The sequence below is a fragment of the Sminthopsis crassicaudata genome, chromosome 5, assembly GCF_048593235.1.
Source record: "Sminthopsis crassicaudata isolate SCR6 chromosome 5, ASM4859323v1, whole genome shotgun sequence".
In the NCBI taxonomy this organism is placed as follows: Eukaryota; Metazoa; Chordata; class Mammalia; order Dasyuromorphia; family Dasyuridae; genus Sminthopsis; species Sminthopsis crassicaudata.
The window spans coordinates 164,341,922-164,368,042 of NC_133621.1; the positions used below are offsets into that span (position 1 = coordinate 164,341,922).

General features: G+C 34.6%; 1 protein-coding gene across 26 annotated transcripts in view; it reads right to left on the reverse strand.

The window, feature by feature from the left end:
* Positions 1 to 26,121, reverse strand: part of CELF2 (CUGBP Elav-like family member 2) — a 970,051-nt gene that overhangs the window by 336,378 nt on the left and 607,552 nt on the right. For 14 of the 26 annotated variants that reach the window (XM_074268667.1, XM_074268681.1, XM_074268669.1 and 11 more), the window contains one exon: positions 985 to 1,035. The exons of the other annotated variants lie outside the window; for them this stretch is intronic. In XM_074268667.1, coding sequence (XP_074124768.1) covers positions 985 to 1,035 — 51 coding nt within the window. The remainder of the gene's footprint in view (positions 1 to 984; positions 1,036 to 26,121) is intronic. 26 annotated transcript variants of the gene reach the window in all.

Here is a 26,121-nt window from a genome sequence, read left to right on the forward strand (position 1 = left end):
GCACTGAAGTTTCTAAACTCACATCAGGTGGCAGAGAATCCCTTTCAGGAGGTACCACAATGAGTTATGATGGGAAAAGTGAAATTAGAACCATGTCTTTCAGGGGAAATGCTTTCTTCTCCTTAATGTCTCCCCAATCCACTCTTACTTGACTTTAAAAAGTCTTCCACTTTCATAAATAAGCCATATCCAAACTTAATTTGTTTTTCCAAAAGAAGAGACTGAACTCAATAAAAATATGCTTTGAAAAGTGACCATCTTTTCAAAACCATAGCACATCATGCTATAGGAAAATACTAAGGGTGTCATACATACAATACCATAAATACCAAGAATTTCCCCATGTTAGCTTGCATAATATTAAAGAAGATTCTTAATTAAAAGGCTACATCATCCCTATTGTGTCATACTGACACTGAATTACTCTCCAAAGTCATGAGAGACTTTTCTAGATTCAGTATTTTTAAAATGTGTATATATTTTTATGGAATAAGAAACAACCACGTAAACCCTCTCTTAACTGAATGCTCTGTTGGATATTCTTTTAATATAATTTTGTAGCAGTATAATCAATTTCTGAAAGAATTTATCATAACAATTTAAAGATAGCAAAATTTTCTATTCTATATCAGATATGGGATTGGATGCAAATGATCTAAAGACAAAAACAAAACAAAACAAAACAAAAACACAACAGTCCCTGTCTACCTTCATAGAGTTTACATTCTACTTGCAAGAAAATAAGTCTAAAATAATAGAAGGCAAAAATTTAAAAAAGAGAGAGGCAGAGACAAAGAGCCACAGAGAGACAGAGACAAAGAGAAATCAGACAAATGTTCAAGGAAAATTTGAGGTGAGAGAGAATGGTAACAGCTGGGAGGATATAAGGGAAAGCTATACATGAATAATAAAAAATGACACTTCCCCCAAAACTTGAAGGAAAATAAGGAAATTTTAAGATAGAAATGAGGTAGGAGTGCATACCTGGAATGGGGGGTTCCTTGTGCAAATGAACAGAAGAAGGAGCTATTTCGGCTGAAACAAAATGAATGAAAGATGCAATGAGAAATGAGCTGGAAGTAAAATTGTAATGAAACTGTGGGGGCCTTAAATGTTATAAAGTTTATCTGTTTTATAGGAGATAAAAACAATAGGGAGCCTCTGAAGGTTTTTGAGCAGGGGAAATATACCAGACTTTTGTCTCAGTTAAGATTGTGATGCCAGCTGTATGAAGTGTGATTTGAATGGATAAAGGAAAGACTAGGAATAGGAGCATTATAGCATCTATTAATTGACAATGTTCTTGTATCAATAACTTAAGTCTAAAACCAGAAAGTTTTGTAGTATGAACTACCATTTAATTCTACAGGCTACATAAAACTATTACCACCACAATTCTTCATTTTAGCTCTATCATATTAACCAACCCTTTGACTCCAAATTTTTTCTTTAAGAGCATAAAAGAGACAGACAAATACTAACACCATATGATAATAATATACTTATGTAACAAGGATCCATCAACATCATTATCATCACACAAAAAAGAGAACTAGCCGCACATTAAGGTAGAAATTATCAATAAGTAAATGAGAATTCCAAGTTAGACCACAAGAATTTTATCCTTGACTTAATAGATTTATCCACATACTATGAAATATTTGTGTGAGGAAAACCCCATGTGCTGAGTTAGGGTTTTTTTTTTAACAGGTGGGGGGGAGAAGGGGAACAATCTTACAGATCAAAGAAATGGAACTGTGTTAAATAGATACAAGCCTTTAGAATGCATTATATATAACAAGCCCATTTTATTCATGAGTCCATTGATTCTATCTTGAAGGACTTCCATTATCTTAGAGCCCTCTTTACTCAAGAAGATATTCTTATGAGATTGAAATAATATACTCACTGGAATAAATTTGATTTTTCCAACTCCTAGGAAACCAAGATTATGACATTTTTTTCCCAAATCACCTGACATTCTGTTCCTTAGTACTCAAATTCTAAAAGAAGAAAGTAGCTAGGTGACCCCACCAGATCAGTTATATTAGTTGTAATCCATCTGGGGCAACTGCCCATTAGGCTATCTTCTAGCCTTGCCCCTAGATTTATTGACCTCTAATTAAAAGGATCAAGATGGGAGGAGTTACTCTCTGGGAAGATCATGAGACTTCTGGGTTAAGGAATTCCCTAATACTTGGTTATTTTTGAGGGAAATTCTTGGCATTAGATAAACTGAGGTTTCAAATTAATAGAATATAATCCAAATATCTGCCAATTTAGGTTCCTGTGGCCTCCTTGCTTGTTATCCCAATTAATTTACCCTGGTAAAACTTTATGCATTAAATGTACTATATCCATGTTCTTTCATCTATCCATATCACATTTTTCTTCAACAATTATCCATTTAAATAGGTAAAGTGATGTTATGGTATAAATTTTTCTCATTTTATTATGTCTTCTAGCTTTATACTAATTTTAATCAATACTGTCAAGATTAATAACTTTGAAAGCCTTAAAATTTTCAATAAATTCAATGAATAACTATGATTCCAAAGGACCACTAATAATGAAGCATGTTCCTTATTTCTTAATAGACTTATAGAGCAGAATGAGACATATATACCTATCTATTAAACATGGACAATTCAGGAAACTGTTTCCCTTCACTATATGCATATTATAATGTGCCCCCTCCAGATACACTCCAAGTGGGTGGTAGGGGAGACAAGATAAGAGAGAGAGAAAGAATAGATTTTAATAAAAAAAAACTACAAATTTATAAATCGTCTCCCTTTGTGTCTCTCTGTCTATTTCTTCCTATTTTTCCTTTGTATTTCTTGTCATACTCAAACTAAGTCCCACCTTTCCATTAAAGTTACCAAAGATAAAAGCATATGATAATTTAATAGGGAGGGGGGCGGAGCCAAGATGGCGGAGAAGAAACACACTACTCAGTGAACGTCCTCACTCCCTCACAACCAATTAGATAAATTAAGTCTCAAAATTAGCTCAGGACTGATAGATACCACAAGGACTGGAAGCACGACTTACCAGCTGAAGAGAATCTGGAGTTTCAACAGGAAAGGTCAGTTCTCAGGGGAGGAATAAGAAAGACCAGCACAGACGGTGGGGTAGGGGCACACTGCGCCCATTGCGCTGGGAAGGGCTCTGGGATCAGAGAAGCCACTGAGGTAAAGGAATCTGGCACAGGCTGTTAGCTCTTCTCTGCTAATTATTTAGCAGTTCAGAAGAGAAAGCCAAAATATTTTAAAACTCAGATTAGATTCCCCCCCCCCCCCCACCCTGGGGCAGACTCGGCACCAGGGGGTGTGGCCTCAGCTACCTCCTGAGAATAGTTAAGAGACTGACAAGTGGGTGGATACGGCCCAAGGCAACACACACTGCCTAGCTTAGCTGGAGGGAGTGGAACTCAGCTCCAGGAAGTCCCAGAGAAGCGGAACCTTTGAACTAGGGACCGCGGTTTCTGGCAGACACTTCCAGTTTGAGCGCAGGGGCTTCTCACGTCACCTGCTGCAGACATCCACTCCCCACCCGGACACATAGGCTGAGCTTCTTGCTGTCTTCACTATTCTACGCCCTCAAAGCACAGCAGTGCTAATCACCTCTGAGGCACTTCCAGGGAGGGGGTGGGGAACTCTCTCCCAGAGCTCTCTCTTAGCGCGGGCGCAGGGGCCGCTGCATCCATCCGGTCTGGGAGGAAGCTGGTAAAGAAGTAAATAATTTCCTACCCCAGGGACAGACCCCAAAACATTTTTTAAGTATGAGCAAAAAAGCTAGAAAAACTATAGATTCCTTCTATACAGAGAAAGAGCGGGTGTCCAACCCCGAGGAAGTTAACAGCAAAGATTCAGAAGATAACAACCTAAAGGGGAACGATTCCTGCCCCCCATCACATAACTCTCTCCTAGAAGAAGCTCTTAAGAAATTGAGGGAGATCGAAGAAAAATGGGGAAAGGAAAGGGAAGTTATGATAGAGAATAACAACGTCCTGAAATTGGAGTTGGAAAAAATAAAGAATTCACAGGAGATGCAGGGAAACAAAATTAGTGAATTAGAAAAGGTTAAAAAAACACAGGAAAGTAGGATTTCTGAATTGGAAAAGATAAAAAAGTCTCAAGAAAATAGAATTTCTGAATTGGAAAAAGAAAATAATTCTCAAAAAAAAAAAATTAGGGAAATGGAAAAAAATTCAATAGAGCAAAATAATTCATTTAAAAACGAAATTGGGCATTTACAAAAAGAACTAAAAACTGTGAAAGAAGAAAATAACTCCTTAAAAGTCAGGATGGAACAAATAGAAATGAATGATTCACAGAGAACCCAAGAATCAGTCAAACAAAACAAAAAAAATGAGAAGCTGGAGAACAACGTCAAATACTTACTGGGAAAATCTATAGACCTGGAAAATAGATCTAGGAGAGATAATCTGCGGATTATTGGACTTCCAGAAAACTATGACCAAAAAAAGAGCCTAGATTCTATTTTACAGGAAATTATCAAAGAGAACTGTCCAGAGATAATAGAAACAGAAGGGAAAGTAGATGTGGAAAGAATTCATCGAACTCCTTCTGAAATAGACCCTAAAAAAAGAACACCACGGAATATTGTGGCTAAGCTGCAGAATTACCACACAAAGGAGAAAATCCTGCAAGCAGCTAGAAAAAAACAATTTAAATACCAAGGTGCCACAATAAGGGTCACCCAAGATCTGGCTGCCTCCACATTAAAAGATAGAAGGGCCTGGAACCTGATAATTTAATAGGGAGTGTCTTATTGAGTTCTTCAAAGAATTTCTTTATCTTTTCATTGAAGGTAATAGAGGTTCATGCAGAAATTGTAGTTATTTTCGTGGTAGACTTTTTGCAAATACTTCTCATGAACATTACATCTACTCACTGGTCACTGAACTAGTACCTCACATTTAGAGTAACAATAACTAAGTACATAAGCTATCTTAAAACTCAATAATCCTTAGCACTCCTATTCCCTTCCCCCCTCACTTTTGAGGCCACTGAAGAAGTAGAAGAATTCTGTATAGGTCAAGAATCATTTTAATTTCTGTATGTGCTATATTGGTGAACATGGCCAAAGAAAAGGGACTTTGGAAAACTGACATATTCTATTGCTGGGTCAATCATTGAAGCTTTTCCAACAACCTGAAACATAGACCAATTCCAGGCAGGTAGATTTTGAAGAGATATCTAACTAGAAATGTTGTATATGGATTTGTGTTGTTTTGAAACAAGTGACTTGCTTAAAATCACACAGCTAGTTAGTGTCTAAAATAGGTTTTAAACTCAGGTTGTGTGGTATAAGTTCAACATTCCATCCATCAAAGCATGCCATTTTCCTAGGTAGAAGGAAGATAAGGAAAGCCTGGTGCATTAGGAAACAAAGGAGGAGCAAATATCAATGTCATGAACTACTGTTAAATGTTGCATAGAGGTCAAGGAAGATTAGGACTTAGAAAAAGTCATTAGATCTGTCAAGCAGGTGGTTATAGTGACCTTTAAATGAACAGTTTCAGTAGAAAAAGAAAAACAGGAGAGAAATTGTAAAGGGCTTAGAAGTAATAAGGTAACATTTAATGGTGAAACAGAGATGGGATGATTGTTTAAAAAGGTGAGAGCCAGTAAGGTACATGAAAAAGAGAAGTTTTAGAACAATTCAATTGTAAAAGCATTTATTAACCACTTACTATATACTGTGCACTATACTAAATACTGGGAATAAAAACAAAACAAAACAAAACAAAAAAAAAAAAAAAAAAAAAAAAAAAAAACCATACCTGCCCTCAAGAAGCTTATTAGTCACTGTAGAGAAGAAGATAGCAAATCAGTAAGTGAAGAATAGTAGAAGTGCCAAGTAATAGTAAAGATCTAGCTGAGTTTGTTCAATAAGAATTTATAATGAGTGAAATCAATGTGATGATACGACCTTTTCCAAGGCTATTCAGCAGCTAGTCATCAATAGCTGCCATTTGAAGATAGTATCAAAGGCTGCAGGAGAGTAAGACACCCTCTAGTGGCAACATGATGCTAGCTTCAAGCATACTCAAAGTGGCCTTAAGCTTCACATCAATTAAAGGATGGAACTCATTATAAAACCAAAGGACCTAAAAAGGAGCCCACAATCATTTATTTTTAGTTAATATGAAAAAAATAAAAGTGTCATTTTCTTTTTTACAGAAAAAAACATATTTTAAGAAAGAAAAATTAACATTTAAATCAAACATTTAGTTTGATGGTGTCACTTGCCATATAACAGAGGAATTTTCAATTAGTAACTGAACTTTTACTGTGCAAAATACTTAACAATTAATAAAAGCCACCCAGCATTTGAAGCCTGGAAGGGAAATAATTAAATTTAGTAGAAGCTACAGTCATTAAACAAAGATGCATCATATAAATTCAAAGGGGGAAAACAATTTGAAAGATAAATGAAAATGAGAAAGTTTGCAAGACTGAAGTGACAATCTTAAAATTCTTTATTTTACTATGAAATTATTTTTTAAATAATTTCACAAAATTAGTTTAATCAAAGCAGAAGTTTTATTAAAATCCAGGTTGACTTTTTCTTAATGAATATAGCATTGCTTTCAAAGAATTTTATGCTAAGATTGGACAGTTTCCTGTTATTTGAATTAACTGTATAAGTATAATTCCCTATCAATGTTGATGTACTTGACATATACAATGTAAACATCACTCCATAAGGATGGAAATGGCAAAAATCACTAGGCTTTTGTGTTATGAAATAAGATTGCCAAACTGGATTTGTATAGCTCTAGAGTCTAAATTAATGCGAGTAACACTGTTATCAGTAGTCCTTATCCTGCCACTCTTAGTTCCTAACATAAACATTTAGGACTAGGAAGCATTACATCTGGCTACAGCTGCATATTACATGGTCCATTGAGACTCAGATGCTGATGGCTGAACTGAATAACAAACAGCTGGGCATAAATGTAAAAATCAGGAAATCAAAAGAAAATGTATATATCTCATGAAGGCTCTGGAATCCTAGTAGTAGAAAGAGAAAAAGACACACACACACACACACACACACACACACACACACACACACACACAGAGGGAAACAGACACACACACATATTCACAAAGTGAGAGTGATTGCTTTAAAATTACAGAATGAAGTACACTTGAGGTCAAAGTTCAGAAACTTGGGAAGCAATGTTCCTTTATTTCTCTCCAGACTTTTTTTTGTTGTTTGATAAAAGTCTCTTCAGTCTTTAACACATACTAGCAAATTCTTTTCGTAATAATAGGAATGGAAAGTTATCAAAACTATCTGAGCTTCCATATCTGGGATCAACAAAAGAAAACAAAGAGATTTTAGGAGGAGAGATGTAACTTGAGTGAAAACTTCTCTTTGGTATTATTTAATCTCATGATTCTCCGACCTTGATTCCAGATGCAGAACACTTAAGATTTTTACAAAGAGAAGCTGTCAAAAAAAAGACCTGCAGCAGAGGGGATTTCAGTTAGTAAGTAGGAAGATTTGTCCATCTATTAGGTTCAGAGAAGAAAAGATGGTATCACTGAGGAGTTATAGGATTATCTTTCATAAAATTTTAAGAGGCAGATAAACAGGTATTTTCCTGGAACAGCTGTCAATTTTACATGTAAACCAAAAAATTATATACAAAGTTATTTAATGACTTAAAATTTATTCCCAGTTCTGCCCACATTCAGCAATGTTCTTCTAATAAACTTCTCCAGTCTGATAGGCATGTCTGAAGTAGAGTATCAATAATTTTAATTACTAATTATCCATGGACATTTTCCCTCCCTATGGGACTTGCCTACTTTGTCTTCAATAAGTAAACTGGCTGATTTTAGTTGAAACTCAAAAAAGAAGGGGGGTGGTCTTAGATAAACTGCATAGATCCCTTTAGCTCTAGAATTCTAATCAATAGTTCAAATCAGAAATTATATTTTCTGACCTAGAAGAATTTAACCCTCTTTAAGAGGAAATGGTGCCCCTAACTTTCATAAACAGCCTTTTTATATGATACAATTGAATAAATACTACTTTAATTAAAGCTATTATTTTTTTTCATTTCACAAGTCAACAATACCTGCTCAATAGTAATTATTATATAGATGTTAGTTATTATTATTGTTGTTGTTATCCTATAGTGATAAATGTAAAGAAATTAAAAGAAAAAAATGATATTCACACATTTCCATCATGCCAAGTATTCTACTTTTCTATCATGGTAAACTAAGTTAAGATGAATATGTACAAATAAAATAAAAAAAAACAGACTGGGGAATAGGAAAATTTAAGGTAGTGCAGTATTATAATGCCAATAACTTTTAACTTTTATGATTAAAATATGGAGACAGTAAGGCATAAGGAAGGTGTTCTTGTTGAATCCCTAAGTATTTATTAAATGTTCTCTATCCACTGGACACTGTGTCGGTGTCCCAGGGAATACAAAGATAAAAATAAAATATCTGCCCTCTAGGAGCTTAAATCCTATTTTAAAACAAACACACAGATAACCATATATCAGTAAAGAATAAATGCAACAAAGAGTAATTTGGGAGACACTAGTTATTGGGAAGGCAATGGGAGTATTGTGAAAAGACTCATGTACATGGTGACAAATGCTAAACTTTAAAGGGAGTTAGAAATTCTTAAAGGCAGATGTTAAGTGAGGGTACTCTCCAGACATGGGAGACAACCCATCAAAGGCATGGGGTTAAGAGATGGATCACTATAGGGAAACAGTAAGTTGTTTAATCTGGCAGAAACATTAAGGGCGTAAAGGAATATAACATGTAATAAGCTGAGAAAGATAGGCTGCAGGTTGTATGCAGGTTGTGAAGAACTTTAAATTCCAAACAGGGAAGTTTGCAGTTTATCCAAAAGGAGAAGGGAGTCATTAAAGTGAGCAGTAAAGTGATATGAAAAGACCTGGGCTTTGGGAATATCAATTTGTCAGCTATGTGGAGTGTAGGCTAGAAAGCTCGGAGATTGGAGGCAAGGAGACCAATTAGGAATCTTTTATAACAGTCCAAATGAGAAGTGGTGAAGGGCTGCAACAGGAAGATCATCATGTGAAAAAAAAAGGGGGAAAGATCTAGAAAGTGTGGTAGACTTAGAGTTAAGAAGACTTGGGAAAATGAAGAATTAGGGATGATTCTAGAGTTGTGAAACTTGTTAATTGGAGGAAATAGAGAAGTAAGTTAGGAAGAAGAATGGGTTGGGGGGGAGGGAAAATTCTTCTTTGCTTTTTTGGGCATGTTGAGTTTGAAATGCTATTGAGATGCCATGGAGAGCTACTCAGAAGGCTCCAGGAATAGAGACGGAGAAGAGAAAGAGGAAAATGAGACAGAGACAGAGAGAGAGACAGAGAGAGAGAGAGAGAGAGAGAGAGAGAGAGAGAGAGAGAGAGAGAGAGAGAGAGAGAGAGAGAGAGAGAGAGAGAGAAAGAAATGGGTAGACCAAATGTTCCCTGAAGTTTCTTGTAGCCTCAGATCTTAACTATAACTTGCACCAGAATATAATGTTATTTGGAAATTTAACAAAATATAAATAATAAAATCTAAATAAATCTGCAGTCCTTAGAGAAACTTATGCACAGATTAGTGACACAGTTTATTTTTGAATTTGACAGCACTCTTCTAAACTCTAGACAAAAGGAACATGTATGAAAAGGTACCCATTTCCTACACAGTACGCAAAATATTTAGTCCGATATATACAGCTCAAATGAAGACAAAACAACCCATTCAGCCATTCAAATTAAAAGTATGAAATCAAATGAACCAGTTTTTTGATGGCAGCTAAACCAAAAATTCTGCAGCTATTTCGCTGCTTCACTTTCAGCTGGTTGTATTAATATGGTATAATTCCTGTCCTTTCTCAATCTCAAATTGTATAACCGATTCCATTTGATTTCACTATAGCAACTATACTGTCATTTGATGTTTCTACCCAGGCAACTCTAGTTAAAGCTAATTTATTTTGGCTTTATACTAATTATACTTTTTAAAAGTGAGTTTTGCTGACTGCCTAAGAATGCAAGCTATCCCTAAGCACAGAACCTTTAGTCAGATGCAAAAACAAATAACCTATTGTGACAGCACTATGGACGCTGGGAGAGAGCATTTGTAATCCACAGAGGTAATATATGAAATATACAAATTGAGTTGCCCTCATTTACACCTTTCAATTGCACATTATATTATATTATTGAGGTTTGGCTACTGCTCAAAGTGTTCACTGTACGGACTAAATCACTTTAAAATCCTTGACAACCCACTCACACAAAATCCAACACAGAGACTTGTTAGTATACTGTATCACATGTTCCTCTAAGCACATACATTTCCTGCTCTGATCTTAAAATGTATCTTATTTCAATTACTGTACCCTGTTTGTGTTTAACCAATAAATACAGTTGATGACCCATATACCACTACTATAAATGGCCTCTCCACACCTAACACACAGCTGAGTTTGTTGGTTATAAGCATGACTGAAAAGGGCAGTAAACTATTTATGGAAGGGAAAATTACATTGACTATAAATACTCCCCAGATTTTTAGAGTGGTGAATGGTTAAAAATAATTAAACTGCAAAAGCATTCTCATTCCCAAAGATGTTCATTCAATCTGGGAAGAACAGAATTGGGAATGTTACGGATCTTATGGGGATTTTTATGAAATTATTTAGACTGACTCTACATTTCCTTAAAATAATATAACAGTATACTTATCTTTCTCAAAGAATTTTGATTTACTTATACCCATAAAGTAGTTTTATAGACTTGAAATTGTAATTCTAGTTTCCTTTTAAAAGTCAGTTCAACTATCACTTTCTATTTCGTTTTTCCTGATCACCCAGGCTACAAAGGCATACCTTCCCCAAATTAACTTGTATTTATTTTGTATATAATTTGCATAGTATATTTACATGGGTGCATGTTGCCTTTCCCCATTAGGATATAAGATCTTTCAGGTTAGGGACTCTTTTCTTTTTTCCCTTGTATCCCTGGAATTTAGCATAGTATCTGAAATGAAATAAAGTTGCAATAATGCTTGTTCATTGGTAGAATACAAAAATATATAAGAAATGTCAATGTTACCTCTACTGCCTTCCCCAAAAGGATCAAACCCATCTATTTTTATTAAAAGCTATTTCAAAGGTTTTTGAGATAATGGACTACACAGGGATAACAGCAGCTAGAATGCTGAATTTTAATGTATAGTTTTTTTTTTCCCTAAAAATAACAATGACAACAAAATAACAATGATAAACTCAAACAGGGCTCCCTTATTGAAATGAGTAAATTAAAGATTTCATTTCTGGTAAATACTAGCCAAAATGTTGTTGGTTTTTTGGCTTGTTTTTCTTTCTTTCTTTTTTTTTTTTAAATCTAGGCATGCTCCATCTCTTCTTGGCTGACCCCCTAGAACCAGAGTGAATCCCATTCGGGTTGTGAAAACCAGGAAGAGTATCAAATATGTTCACAGAGGCTACAATATTTTGAAAGCTGAACCTTGACCAACCTTATCTAGACATTCCCACATTCTTATCAAAATGAGACTAGTGTTTCTTGTTTTATATCCTGAAAATAGAGGATTTACAATAGGTGTCATTGTAACTAGATTGGAAATGGCACAAACGACCACTGAAGGAGTGATAATGTTTTCCTTCAATTATATGATCATCTTTGGAAACCCAGCATTTTAACAAAGTGTTCAAACATCAGAGAATAGAGCTGGTATCATGTAGTTGAGAGCCATGGTATTGGGCCTTATAGTTTGATTTTTGAAAGCCTTATAATGAGGGTGGAGTGGATATACATTCCATTCTTCAGCTGTATTTTTGTTCAACAAAGCCTGCAATTTTCAGTCACTTGAAAATGTAATTATAGATAATGTTTGCATCAGTAGCAAGAATACAATAAGCACACGGGGCATGAAAACTCCACTCAAATCACATCCTCTTAGGTTACGAAGCTTGTCTCCTGCCAAGAGTAAAGGCATTTCGACAAGCTAATATTCAGTATGAAATGGTTTGTGAGTTATACCAACCCATGCATGAATTCTCTAACTTTTCTATTATCCCTCCTCTTGCATTGGGTTCCTCTACAGGATAGAACAAAGCATAAAAGAATTCGAGATTCTTTGAAAGTCCAGTTTATCAAATACTCAAGCACTTGACTATAAAACTAGGCAGAAGTCCAAAGGATCCTGATTTCTAAATGGACTGATGCCCATGACTCACTGGGCCACCATTGAAACTGGGAAACAAAACCACTCAGAAAAATTGCAGATCTTGATTTGTCTTGAAGGTAAGATGCTCATTGACTGGTCAATACAAAAATCACTTTTTTTGGGGGGGGAGAAATACATATAAAATGAGTAAAACTGAAAACTTAGAAAGGCCATATATTTGTGTGATATCAGACAGAAAATCAGAAGTGTCATTTAACCACATTATTTAAAGGGCATCTGTCTTTTGGAGGAATGTGAGGGGTGATGCCAGATGTCTAATATGTTCTTCAAGAGAAACCTAGTTCATAAAAAATACTGTTATCTTGGGCAAAGAACCAGTATCCACTTTACATTCAAAGTTAATTGCTACACTATCTCAGCAGTAAGCTAGAATTAGCCTGAGGTATTAGAAGATCTTGATGCTACTTTGGTGTCTCTTTCAACCAGCATCGCTCATGATACTCTTGCTTTCTAGATTCTGGAATTAACCTGGCTAGGGAATAAGGTATAAGCAAATGCATTTCACTGTAAAGAAAAATAAAAATGAGAAGATTGTTGGAGCACAGCAGAGAACCTACATTTTATACCCACAAAATGATATTCATCTGCCAATTGTTCCACTGAACTTGAAATTCAATAGATTTATGATGTTCTGAGTTCCAAAGAGATACTTCTCTACTTCAAACCCCAGGACCCCAAGTCCTTTAAGGACTTTCCCTAGAACCAGTTAAAGTATTCACACAGAACTGACATCCACAAGAAGCATATATTTATAGAACATTGAGAGAATGAGAAAAAATTCACACATAATTCATGCCACAACTATGCCTGGGATCACATTATATCAGTTCATTGGTATTGCCAGCTCTGTACTCATAGATATGGAATAAATCCTACCCATAAGAGTCACAACTTGAATAGGCAAGAGAAAAAAAATGAGTAGAAACAAAGCCAGATGGCTGCCATTCAAGTACCTGTATGTAACCTTTTGCAATATCTTGGTATGAAATCTTGGTCTCAGTGACATAATGCCCATTTGGCTAATAGGTCAATACAGTTATAGGAAAAAAACCCAGAATATTTGCAAAACTATTCATTGCAGTGAAAAAACGAACAAACCCTACTATATCTATTTGGAAGACATCTTACTCTCTAGAGGTTTCATTGATATTAGCCTTTGCCAAATGGTAGTTTACAATTACCCTTCCAATCCAATTACCCCTCCAATCACTCCAATAATAGCTTCTTCTATGCTTTTAAAGCTACTGGCTCTTTCAGGTTGGACCTGCATTGACATGTGGGCTTGGATGACTGTGAGGGTCTGTGTTGGAAAGGATACCAATCTACCAACTCCTTTGGAACCAAAGGGATACTGTCTCATTTCCCAGTGAGCTTAACCTACTCTCTTATCCTTCTCATGGTATGTAGTGGGCATTTTACAAAAATCTTACAGATTTCAGGCATCTGCACTGAGGTCTCCAATTTTTAAACTTAGAGGGCAAAACAATCTGAAAGAAACTCTCATCTGCTCAGTTTTCATAAGCTATATGGCAGCTAAGATTTCTTCCTGCCATAAAGATTATTTTGTTGTTTGGTCATTTCAGTTGTCTAAGTCATTTTGACCCATTTGATGTTTTCTTGGAAAGATACTGGAATGCTTTGTCATTTCTTTCTCCAGATCATTTTACAGATGAGGAAACTGAGGCAAACAGGGTGACTTGCCCATAGTCATACATATTAGTATCTGAGGTCGCATTTGAATTCAGGACTTCCTGATTTTAGGTCTGGCAATCTAAGCAAGCAGTACCTTGTTGCCCTAAAGGCTATATTAGCAAAGCCAAAAGACAGGTAAAGAGGACTAGTAAGCAAACATACAAGCAGGGACACCTTGCATGATTGTTTCAGCACTGAAAATCTCAATTTGGAATATTTATTCAATTCATTAATTAACTAAATTAATTCATTCAAGTTTTTAACCCTGGAATGTCTTAATGCAAGAAAAGTAACTTCTTATTTATATGTAATAAACAAGCAATTTTTTTTGGTAGAATCAAATAAAGGATTAAGTTGCCTACTTTAAATTCTTCTTTAAATTTAAATGTTTTCCAGATACCCCGGGGCTCAGGAAACTCAACATTAGGCACCTGTGTCTATAACATTCCTACTAAGTGAGGGCCTACCATATTTATATCAATTTTTGTTTGTTTGTTTAAAGGTTGGACTATTGTTTCCTCCCCCTCTTTTTTCCCCTAGGGTTAGGATTCCCATTATGTGAAAAACAGCCTTCATATTGTGCAGCTGATTCTCTTCCCATAAGAAAATCAAAATCTATTTCAGCTGGCATAGAGATGGGTTTTTCAGAATGCGCATATGGGGATATTGGATGGGGATATTGCTTTCGTCTCACCCCTTCCCAGAATGGAAGGCCTGATCACAAGTTCACAGCTGGAACATGAACTGCATTTTATTTCTCAATCACTGTGCAGACAGAAAAAAAAAAAGTCTTCATAACATTTTCCTGGGGACCATGCATTTTCTGAAAGTTTATATGGAAGTAATACAGCTTTATGGGTCTTTGGCTGAGACTTTAAAGCATGAATGTTCTGAGAGAGAAAACATTAACTAGGGATGCTGTAATGAAGTTCCACTATATTTGATTCTTAGAATGTGATAGTGAGACTGCTGTGGGGTCAGTTTTAAGTGCCATGAAGTTGTAAGCAGACCCAACAGCAAAGAAATGGTTCTGATATTTAGATACCTTTGGGGGGGGCAGTGGTAAAGAGGGAGAAGTATGGGGCAAATTGCACTGACTTCTAGGGGTTGCTCTGAGGATCAAATGAGATAATGATTGTAAAGCACTTGGCACAGTGTCTAGCACAAAAGCACTATATAAATGTAAGTTAGTGTTATATAATACTATCTTTATTTTACTGGAGAAGGACTGGATTTTGAGAAGCAGATGACTGTCATCCCAAATTGCAACATGACCCAAGAACAGACATTATTTAGGACTCACATATAGATCCATAGGTCTTATCTTTGATGTGCAAAGTTTCAGCTGGTTGGTGTAAAGGCTTTACTACTATCGGCTGCTATATCGGCTATATGACTCCTGCAATCTACACAAATTCAGTTCTTAAAAGCCAGGTGTAAATCCTAAAGATTGAAAATCCTAAGAATTTAAGAGGAATTTAAAAAAAAATTTTAAAACTAAATTGCACACAACAGAATGTGATTTGCCATTGTATATTAAGTGTGATTTGTTTTGTGCAGGAAGATAAAGATTAGACCTGCATTTTTATTGATTTAGCAAACTCTTAGGAAATTTTAAGGTACCTCCCTCAGCCCATTTAGGCTGGCATCTTTTCTGCTAGTTAGATTCTTCAAGAATTGCCTAGAACCCTGAAAGCTTAAGTGAATTGGCCAGGATTATTACACAGGCACTATGTATCAGAGACTGGACTTGAAACCAGTCCTTTCTAGCTTTTAGGTCAGCACTTTTACACTACTATGCATGGTCACAAAGAAAAAGCACCCAAATTCTCAGATGGAGAGGGAAGGAGAGGAGAATGTGTCAGAGAGAAGGAGAAAAGGGCACTTTTTAACAGCTAAGCAAATTTTTGAACAAAATGAGGGACAAGGGAGAGAAAAAATTCAAGATTTTGTTTCCTAAAAAGGAAAGAAATTCAGATAGCCAGTATAATGATAAAATAAGAGTTGTGATTTTATTAATGAAGTACTACTTAGGTGCAGTTGGAGAAGTGGTAATGGTGATAACTAGTACCTTGACTGTCAAAAGGTTTTGTGTAGACTTGGAGACCTGGACAATAGGAAAAGACGATTGGGTGGACAATGAGTGTCATGAGGAAAGATTTTTAACAGCATGGGTTGAAGTGAATAATTGGAGTTGGAGGCCTCTCAGTGACAATTTAGAGAAAGCAAACACAGCTGCAGCCTAGCCAAATATAGCTGGCCAAGACAATGACATCCATGAAGTTAATCACTCTGAAATATGTTACCCTTATGCTCAACCAGAAAACTCAACACCCCTTCTATAAAATAGGAAGTCAAAATACAGTTGCATACTTAAAAACATGCAGAGGTTAGAGATAGATCCAATAACAAAGAAATGATTCTGATTTTTAGTTGTCATTTTGTTCTTGCAATTCCTATTCTAAGAACTGAACCACAAAAATAAATTGACCTCTCTTTTTAAACCTAGGAAAATATCTGAAAAATCTAAACAGAAACAAAATTTTTAAGAAGTTTGAATCTAGTAGATCTAAATAAAAGATACCACAGAGATACTAAAAAAATAGTACTACTATTTCGATTTTTTATTCAAATTCGAGCTGGGGCTTATAAGATTGAATTTCCATTTATACAGTTCATCACAATTTTGGAGTATTTGGACATATATTCTCTTGGAACTACTCATAAGGTAGAGATATAAGACAGCATATATATATATATATATATATATATATATATATATATATATATATATATATATTTTTTTTTTTTTAATAAGGAAAATTGTTGCATGGTGTCAGTGGTCAAAAGGTGAGCTTGTGAGCTAATTACAACAAATGCTTCCCTTTCTTATTGTTTTTCTGACTTTGTTTTTAATTCCCTTAAGATCCCATAGGGAAATGAAATCTCAATTTTCAGCTTTCTTTTGCTTCGTTAGCCTTACAACAAACCCAAAGTTACAACAATTTCAGAGCATGAGGGAAATAGTTGAGTTGAATCTGTGTTGGGCACTGATTTATGTTAACACAGACTGAAATTTCAATCACTTTCATCTGAATAGTTTGAGTTGAATTTCTTTTGTGTATATATTCAAAATTTGTAAGAATTCCTTTTTAAAAAATTTCTCTTTTTTAAAGCAGAAAAGGGAAGCTATACCTTCATGGCTGATGGTGCTACAATTAACATATTAGGCTAGTCAAAAGAGTTGAAGTAAGAGTGAAGGATAGAAGGGGATTAGAAAAGTAAGCAATGAACCTTGATGAAGTATGTCCATAGGTTAAAAGGTTAAAAAAATGTTCAAGGGCATTTTTGCTGCCTTGAGGGATTTTCATAAGAAAGTCATTCATTACTAAGGACCAGTTTTTTGGCTCTATGTTTACAATAAAAGAGTTAGTGAAACTTCACAGATGATTAAAAAAATGGAAGTGATGCAAAGAACTCTCTATCCCCCAAATTTAAGGTATCCTGTTAGGTTCTTACTAAGTGCTAATGAGATAATGAGATATTAGGTTCTTACTAAGTGCTAAGTCATCCAGTGTGTAAATTGGCAACTTTGAGATGGAAAAAGCACTAAAGAAGTGTTCAAGTGGTGATCATATAAAATTTTGGTTTACTGATATGATGTAGGTTTTTTGTTTTTCATTAAAAAAAATGTTAATAGAAGTTAGAGTTTTGGAGTGTGCTAATGAATAGACTATTCAATTAGTATCTATTCCTAGGTTCGCCATTATTTTGCTAGTATACCTCTAGTCCAGATACTGACCCTTAAGTTTCTTCTCTTCTCAGCCACTACTATTCACATATACAGAACACTAATAGGTTTATATAATGTTTTCTTTGATGCAATGAAGTTAATTACCGCATGGAGTCTCAGAAAGCATCATAAATATAGAGCTGAAAGAAAACTTTGACATTCTTTAGTCCAACATTCTCATTTTAACACTGAGTCAAGTTAAATAATTGGCATAAGCTCACACAATAGTAAACAACAGCGTCAGAATTTGAACCTGGTTCTTTATTTCTAAATCCAACTAAATCTCTTACTGAGATCACAATGTGGTAAATTGGAAAGACTATTGGCTCAGGAGACAAGGACTTGGGTTCAAATTCCATCAAGCACATTGGTAAAACATGATCCATGTGGGAGAATAGAAAGCAGGGACACATCAATGTGATATTAAAGTCTAATATTATAACTATAGGTATGTTCTATTTAATAATAATCAAACTGAAAATATAAAGATTCCTAAATGCAGCTTGTTTGATAAAAATGGAATTAGGAAATGATTTAACAAAATAAATAAAAAATGCAATATAATATTAATTTGTGGTTTTCAGGCCTGGAGGAACAGATTGGGATCTGTTTCTGTTGCAGTTTGATGGCCTAGGATTGGATAGTCTCTGAGGTCCCTTTTAGCACCAAATCTATGATATTATGACTAAGTGGCAGAGTCAGGATTCAAACTTATTTCACTCACGTGCTTTAAGTTTTCACTTATGTGTTTTAACTCAGGTCTGTACTCTTTTAGGTATATTAGAGAATATTGTTTTAGATAGAAAAACTTTGAAGTCAGAAAAACCTGGATTTAAGTGACAATTTCTATCATGCTGGGCAAATCACTCAACTTCCTAATACCCGCACTGCTATTTTTCAGTTGCAGAACATTTACTGCTTGGTAGAGTTTCCTCATTAGAAGTCCCCAATATATCAATGAAATCACAAATCTGGACAAAGTAAAAATGCTACTTCTCAGAAACCAAATTGTAATAGTCTTTAGAGGAATATCAGAATTCATGAAGAGTCCTCAAAATAAACTTGATCTCATGAATACAGCTGACCCTAGTAGAGTTCACTTTTGTTTTTAAAATTAAATTTTCTTTCAGATAACATAATTCTTTAGGGTTTTTTTTTTGTTGTTGTTGCTCCAAGTCTATTCGTACAAAAGCACAATGATGCTATGTTATGTATTACTTGAGCCCCAATACCAGTGAGCAGGTACAATTTTGGGCAAATGAAGGCTGTTTTTAGTTATCATACATTCCATTCAATATGTTTATGAACTTGACCTCATAGAGTTGATTGTAACTCAAATTAGCACAATGCTATTTTTGTTTTTTGTTTTGTTTTCCCCCTGAAGCTGGGGTTAAGTGACTTGCCCAGGGTCACACAGCTGGGAAGTGTTAAGTGTCTGAGACCAAATTTGAACTCGGGTCCTCCTGAATTCTGGGTTGGTGCTCTATCCACTGCACCACCAAGCTGCCCCAGCACAATGCTATTTGTGACTGATGATCATAGACAGTAAAAAAACATTACAAATATTTTTGAGAGATTTATCATCTAAATTCCAAAATTGAGTTAATTCATCATATGAAATAGGGTCTAAGTTCCATAAAGAGTATAAGAGAGAGAACAGGAGAAATGATGATACAGTTTATGGGAAAAGGTATAAAATACTTCCTGAGAATTTGATGATCCTCAATAGAGGCATTATACAGGACCGAAAGGTTATAAACTGTTTTGTTTTTTTTTTTTTTTTTGGAGAAAGCATAATAATAACGATTACCTATCTAATGAATATGTGTAATTATAATTAGTTGTTCTTAAGACACATGCAAAGATTAAGTTGCCTAAATATGTCAGTATTGTGTAATAAGTGAATTAAAATTAATTCTAATTCTAATTGTGTTATCACTATCATTTATGAGAATAGGAACTCTTCAGCCTATGAGAGGGACTGAAAATGTCAGGCAATGTAGCTCTTCGAAGGGGTATACAATTGTAACATACAATCAGAGAGTCTCATTGAAAAGATGAACCTCTTTAGCTTCTTAACTACTCAGATTGGAAATCCAAACATTGTAGAGTATTTCCTGTTTTAAAATCCATACTGTAATTAATGAACTATTTGTAAATAAAAAAAACCTACCTGGGGGATTCTTATTTCTCAAAGATGAGGAGGAAGATAGATCCCTGAAATTGTTACCTCTTCAAAGTGTGTTTCTTTTTTTTTTTTTTCTTCTTCAAAGTTTTTCTTTTGGTTTCTCTCTCTGTGTCTCTCTCACTGTCTCCCTCTCTATCTCTTACTCTCTCTCTCTCTCTCTCTCTCTCTCTCTCTCTCTCTCTCTCTCTCTCTCTCTCTCTCTCTCTCTCTCTCTCTCTGTCTCTCTGTCTCTCTCTCTCTCGCCCATGTGCACATACACACATATACAGACCCCTTCTCTCTTTCTCTTCCTCCTTCTTAGGTTACAAGCCACATCATTCTCACATTGATTTATACCATTATAACTAAAATTTGTTCTTAATAAAATATAGTTTAAATATAAATTCCTTTAAATTATTTTCTATATAATTGTTTTGAAAGCCCCCCGTGATGATTTGATTAGCAAGAATATTTAAAACATTAATTTTTTAAAATTAAGATTTAATAGATAAGAAAAGTGACTTCATAGATCATTATATACATATAACCTTAAATGATATGTGTATGAATGTATATAGATACACACATATATATGATAATTTTCATTAATATTATTTTAATCATTGTATGCTTTTCTTGTTTTGTAGCTCTTCTAAGGGGTATACAGTCACAAAACTTGGGTGCATATGAAGACTGTCATGTAGAACCAACTAGCCTCACTCAATATAATATGCAATCCTGAATTTTAAAGGCTTGTTTTTAAAATGGTGTGTATAAATCTTAAAGACATTTAAGAGCTTATAAAAATGTTTCTATCACATAACTGAATTAATACTTCTACAAGAACACTTTGTAGGAATCACTTCCTACAATTAACTTATTTTGCTTTTAAAAACAGATGGAAGAAAATTAAGCTGTTCAAAAAGCCTCCAAAATGTCTTTTTTTTTCTTTTCTTACAAAGTCCTTTAAGAAAAAAAGGCTGAAGCAAATAGTAAATGAAAAATAAATTCCTGAGGGGAAACTAAGAGTTCCATCTCTTCACCTTTGGATTCAGAGCATAGAAATATTGGATGAACCAATTAAATAGTGATGATGCTAAAGGGGAATAATTATTTCACAATTACCTGAGAGCATCACATTTATTGCTCTAATTAGTTTTTGTTTCCCTGCATAGGTTTGTCCAGGAGGGTGCAGCTCTACTTCTCTTAGCTTTAGAAAGGGCCTTTTCTTAACAGAAAATAAAAATACATTTTCTGCACTACTACACAAGTAGCACACACCACTGATGCAGGCTCCATCCTGTCACCCCAGTACCTCCTTGAGAGAAAAAGCAAACTCAATTGCTACATAAAAACCTATGCTTGTTAATGAATTGGGAGATCTTAGCAGAATCACAAGCCCTACCATCAATGGCTTCATCAAGCAAACAGAACATCACATCACATCAGGTGATACCTCTCTGTGATGACATGACCTGCAAATAAAACATAAAAAATGCAGTCTTCCCACAAAAAAGGAAAAGTATTAGAATTATTCATTGGATTTAAAGAGTACAGAGCCTCAGCATAAGTAAGACACCTCTTTGGCTTATTAATTTAACTTCTTAAGGGTCACTTGCTGTTGAAATGTATTTCTTACATTGTATAAATTTTTCAGTGCAAAATTGCTTTTACATAATTCTTTGAATTGTGTGTCTATGTGGGTATTCTAACATAACTTTAGGGATTCATTATAAAATTCAGTCTCCTAAGTCTAAATGAACTTTTCAACAAGGACAATTACCTTGAAAGTGAATCATAATATTTTGGATAATGAAATATAATATTTTAAAATGAGAAGTTAGTGTGTGTGTATGTGTGGTTTGTAAGAAAAGCCTTGAGTGAATGCAAATGTAAAGTTTAAAAATTTATCTAAAAATGCAAGGGGTTTTGCAGAATCTTTCATCAAAAGCCAAATATACATACATATATTGTTATCATGACTGCCAGAAAAGTAATTTGGGGAGAGAAGGGGGAATGTTCAATGGCACCATGAAATCTTAATTACTGGGTTTAAATCTGAAGATCCTTTCTCCTTTTTATCTTGTCTTTCAAGATTCTTTTTTCTCCCTCTCACTGCATCTCATCAACGGATGTCCAAGTAATCTCAAATAGAGCAAACTACAATTAAATAGGAAGATTTAACAATTAAAATTATACCACTAACCAGATCAAAGATAACATTAGTATTCCAAAATGTCACCATGGAATGAAGCTCTTATCTCATAAAACAGCTGATTCCAAGATATGTGCTGTTAACCAAGAAATCCCACCTGAAAATGTGTTTTTAAATTCTCTTAATAGTTTTAAAAAATATTCTCACCATAAACATAATTCCTATTTTGGAGTCATCTCATGTTAATTCTGCTTCATAGTGCCCATCAGAAATCAAGCCTGTAAGCTGATCACTCTCTGTATTTTATTATTTGTAATTACATTTTTTCAAATATATTTTAAATGCCACATGAATAATGGAACCCATTACTTATGACACTCAATTTTGCTAGTGCCTTGTAAACCAAAATATAGCTTGAACTAAAATATCTCCTCATTGGTTAATTAGCATATGAAACATAAATGTGAATTTGACGCAATATAGAGATAAAAGTAGCACAATTCAAGGACTGCAATCTTATGTGGATGATATATAATGACGTTATGTAGTACTCAATCATTCTTATGAGGTAACATTTTAGTTTTCTGACAATATCAGTGTCTTGTGCTTGAAGATAACGTTATTCACAGGCACTAAAAACTTCAAGCTGACTGAAGTTTATTCCTGCCCCAAACTAAATGACTAATTTCACTGATCCTGTTTAAGAGAACCTACATTACTATGCCAGTAAAGCTTAGTTGAGATAAGGAATCAGGCTGCAATCAATGGTTTGATTTTCAGGCAAATATGTCTTTGGCCCTTGCTTTTGGCCTCAAGACAACTTGAATGCAACCTTCACCCCCCCCCCCCATTCTATCCCAAGTTTTTACTGTTTTTAATCAATTTCTAAGTTTCTTTTGTTAATGGATTTGGGAAGGGGAGACAGACAAAATCAAAGCCTTTATCTAAAAAGCAACCTAGTTCTAGTGTTATGACATTTTTAAAAGGAGCAAACAAAAATGTCGTTGGGATACACTAGTTTGATTATCCCCCAAAATAAAAATTGGTTTTCCCCCTAATCTTTATTAAGGAGATTCATAGGAAAAAAGTTTCTTTTAAAAAAAAACAAACAAACAACAAACAACAAATACTGACTTCAAGTCAATACATGTATGATAATCAAGTTTCACATTTTTAGTGCTGTTACTTATATAAGAAGCAGAATGTTGGTTTTAATCGATTTGGCAGCTTTATCTAGGTCTTTTAGCATTCTGGAATCCCAAATCTTAACAACTAGTTATTTTTGGTCTTCAATACTAAAGAGATCATTTCCCCCTGAAACTTACAATTTAAGATAATCTACTCTATCCTAGAAATTGGTCACAAAGAAAATGAAGTTAATATGAACACATTAACACATACAAGCAAATAGCAAAAAAAAAAAACAAAAAAAACCCAAAACCCAAACACACCACAGCCACTAAAACACAAAATAAATCTTACCAACAACTTAACACCCTGTAACAAAAGTAATTTCAGGATCCAGGGGCTTAAAAGTGCAACATCAATTTAAATTTAACATGAAATAAAATTCTGTGTCTATATTATTCATTTTCAAAAAATTTTGTGGCAACCTTCAATTTTCAGAAATATTTTTTAAAAATATTAAATTTCCACCATTAAGGGTGTATAACTTAAATATTTAAACTTAGAGAACAGCAATTTTATACCACTAGAGTCTCACATGACCCTTTAAACATTGGACAGTCAATGGGCCATCATGAGTGATCATTCATCTTAAAAGCTATTTGTTCATCTGCCTGGAGGACTCAAACATATTTTATTCTGCAAAGTATCTAATAACATTCTTATGGGAAAATGCCACTGAAAATATATTCTACTATTTTTGAAATTCAACACCAGAAAAGCCTCCTCAAGTTGCTTTTAGGAACAGGCCTCTGTCTAGCAGACTGCAATTTAGTCTGAAAGGCAATATACTGTACATGACAAACAGACCATTCCCTGAAATAATAAATCTTCCCAGCTATTGTGAACATGGCAGTAAAATTTACTAGTAGAGAGATTCCAAACATTTTCTCCTTCTCACTCCTCCCTTCCTCCCAACTTGGTAGCTAATAAACTAAATTAAAAGCTCTTTTGGAAAACATGACTTCTCTGACCATATAGAGAATTTTAAAATTTACTATTATTTTTTAGTTGGGCAGATCATAAGTATTTTCAGAATTAGGGAAAAAAAAAAACGCTTGTTCTGAAAACAAATGATCAAACTATTTTTTACATAAGTTACTCTAACTCACTTTCTCTGTCTCTCTGTTTATATCTCTTTCTCTGTGTCTCTATGTTTCTCTCTGTCTTTCTCTCTCTCTCCCTCCTTCCTTCCCTCCCTCCTCTCTCTGTCTCTGTCTCTGTATCTGTCTCTGTCTCTCTCTCTCTATGTCTGTCTGTCTGTCTGTCTCTCCTGATAAAGAAAACAATTTGGTCTTGATTCCTAAAGTGCCATCTGGACATAAGAAATATTTGCACATACAGTGGAAAGGGAGTCGTTCTAGAATTTGAATAGTGGTCTACAAGACTATGATACAGAGATTCTTTTCAGAGGGAGCAGTTTGAGCACTACACCACCATTTATCTACCAAAGGAAAAGTACAAGTTGAATTTTCATAATCTGACATTACAAAGGGAACTTCTTTCAGATGCTATTAATGCTCCCTGGCTTAAGTTGAGGGAGGTTTCATTAACTAGGCATATAACGATCACCTAGGTAGCAAGTATAATCAAACCATGATGGTGTGATAAGATACTGCTTTGATTCAGCCAGATCTCTGGAGTCCTGAAGAGAAACCATAATAACACTTCAAAAATAACTAATAGAGGTTATAGCTATCTATAAATGTATAGATAAGGGAATGAGAGGGGCAGAAAATGTATATATAAATCTGGAAAGCGACCTTTCAGAAAAAAGCAACCCGGGGATTTGGAATAATCAAGATTAATTTTTCAAATAAAGCTGCCAAAAAGGGAATTCAATATTTTAATTTATCTAATTATCTCCATTGAAACAATGGACCTGATCATGTTTACAAACAATATGACATTCTTAATGAGGAGGGCAAGTATTATATAAATTGTGCTTGGTCATTCACTTTTTATCACATTCTACAATCAACTTCTCCCCTACCCTACTCCCTAACCTCCCTTTTAATCTCAGCTGCTGGAACAATTGGCTACCACTAAAGCTCTCAACTCATAACACTTAACATACTAGAAAAAGAATCTAGCACCTTGGGGGAAAGTTAGTTGCCAGGGAAATGAATCATAATGCCTTGAATGGTCTCAACACAGGCAAGAGCATGTGAAAAGCTTCAGAAAGAATTATGGATGGTAAATCTTCCAGCAAGGACATGAATAATATTTTTTGCCTATGCAATCTTATCAATGTAGTCCTTTCCCCCAATGGCATTATTATGATATATAGTCATTATCGTACCTCTTGCTAAAAAATAATTGAAATAAAAATAATCATAATTTGTTCCCGAGTCTTAGATGAAATTTATAGTTTCTGTCCAAAAATTTCCGATCACTTTCCATATATCCCTTTTAGAAATCTAGCATTTCTTTCTTTCCTTCCTTACTTCTCTTTCCTTCATTCCTTCCTTCTCTTTCCTTCGAGACACTTGGAGTACCTGTAAAATCCTCCTGATTCAGGAGCGCCTGAGTTGATGCAGAAACTTTCACATCCAGATCAACGAAGCTATAAAATTAAACATGCTTCTCTTTCTTCACGAATTCCAACACTCTTACCTCTTCCAATAAGTGTTGTCTACCTCAGTTTGATTACATTTTAAGACAACCCGAATCACATTATTAAATTACACAGTCCTTATCAGACAAACCATCACGATTTCGTAAAAAAACAAAACAAAACAAAACAAAACAAAACAAACCCTCTAATTTCCGCGCTGGAGTACACCTGGCTATTTTAACACTTTATACTTATCCCTTTTTCCACTTC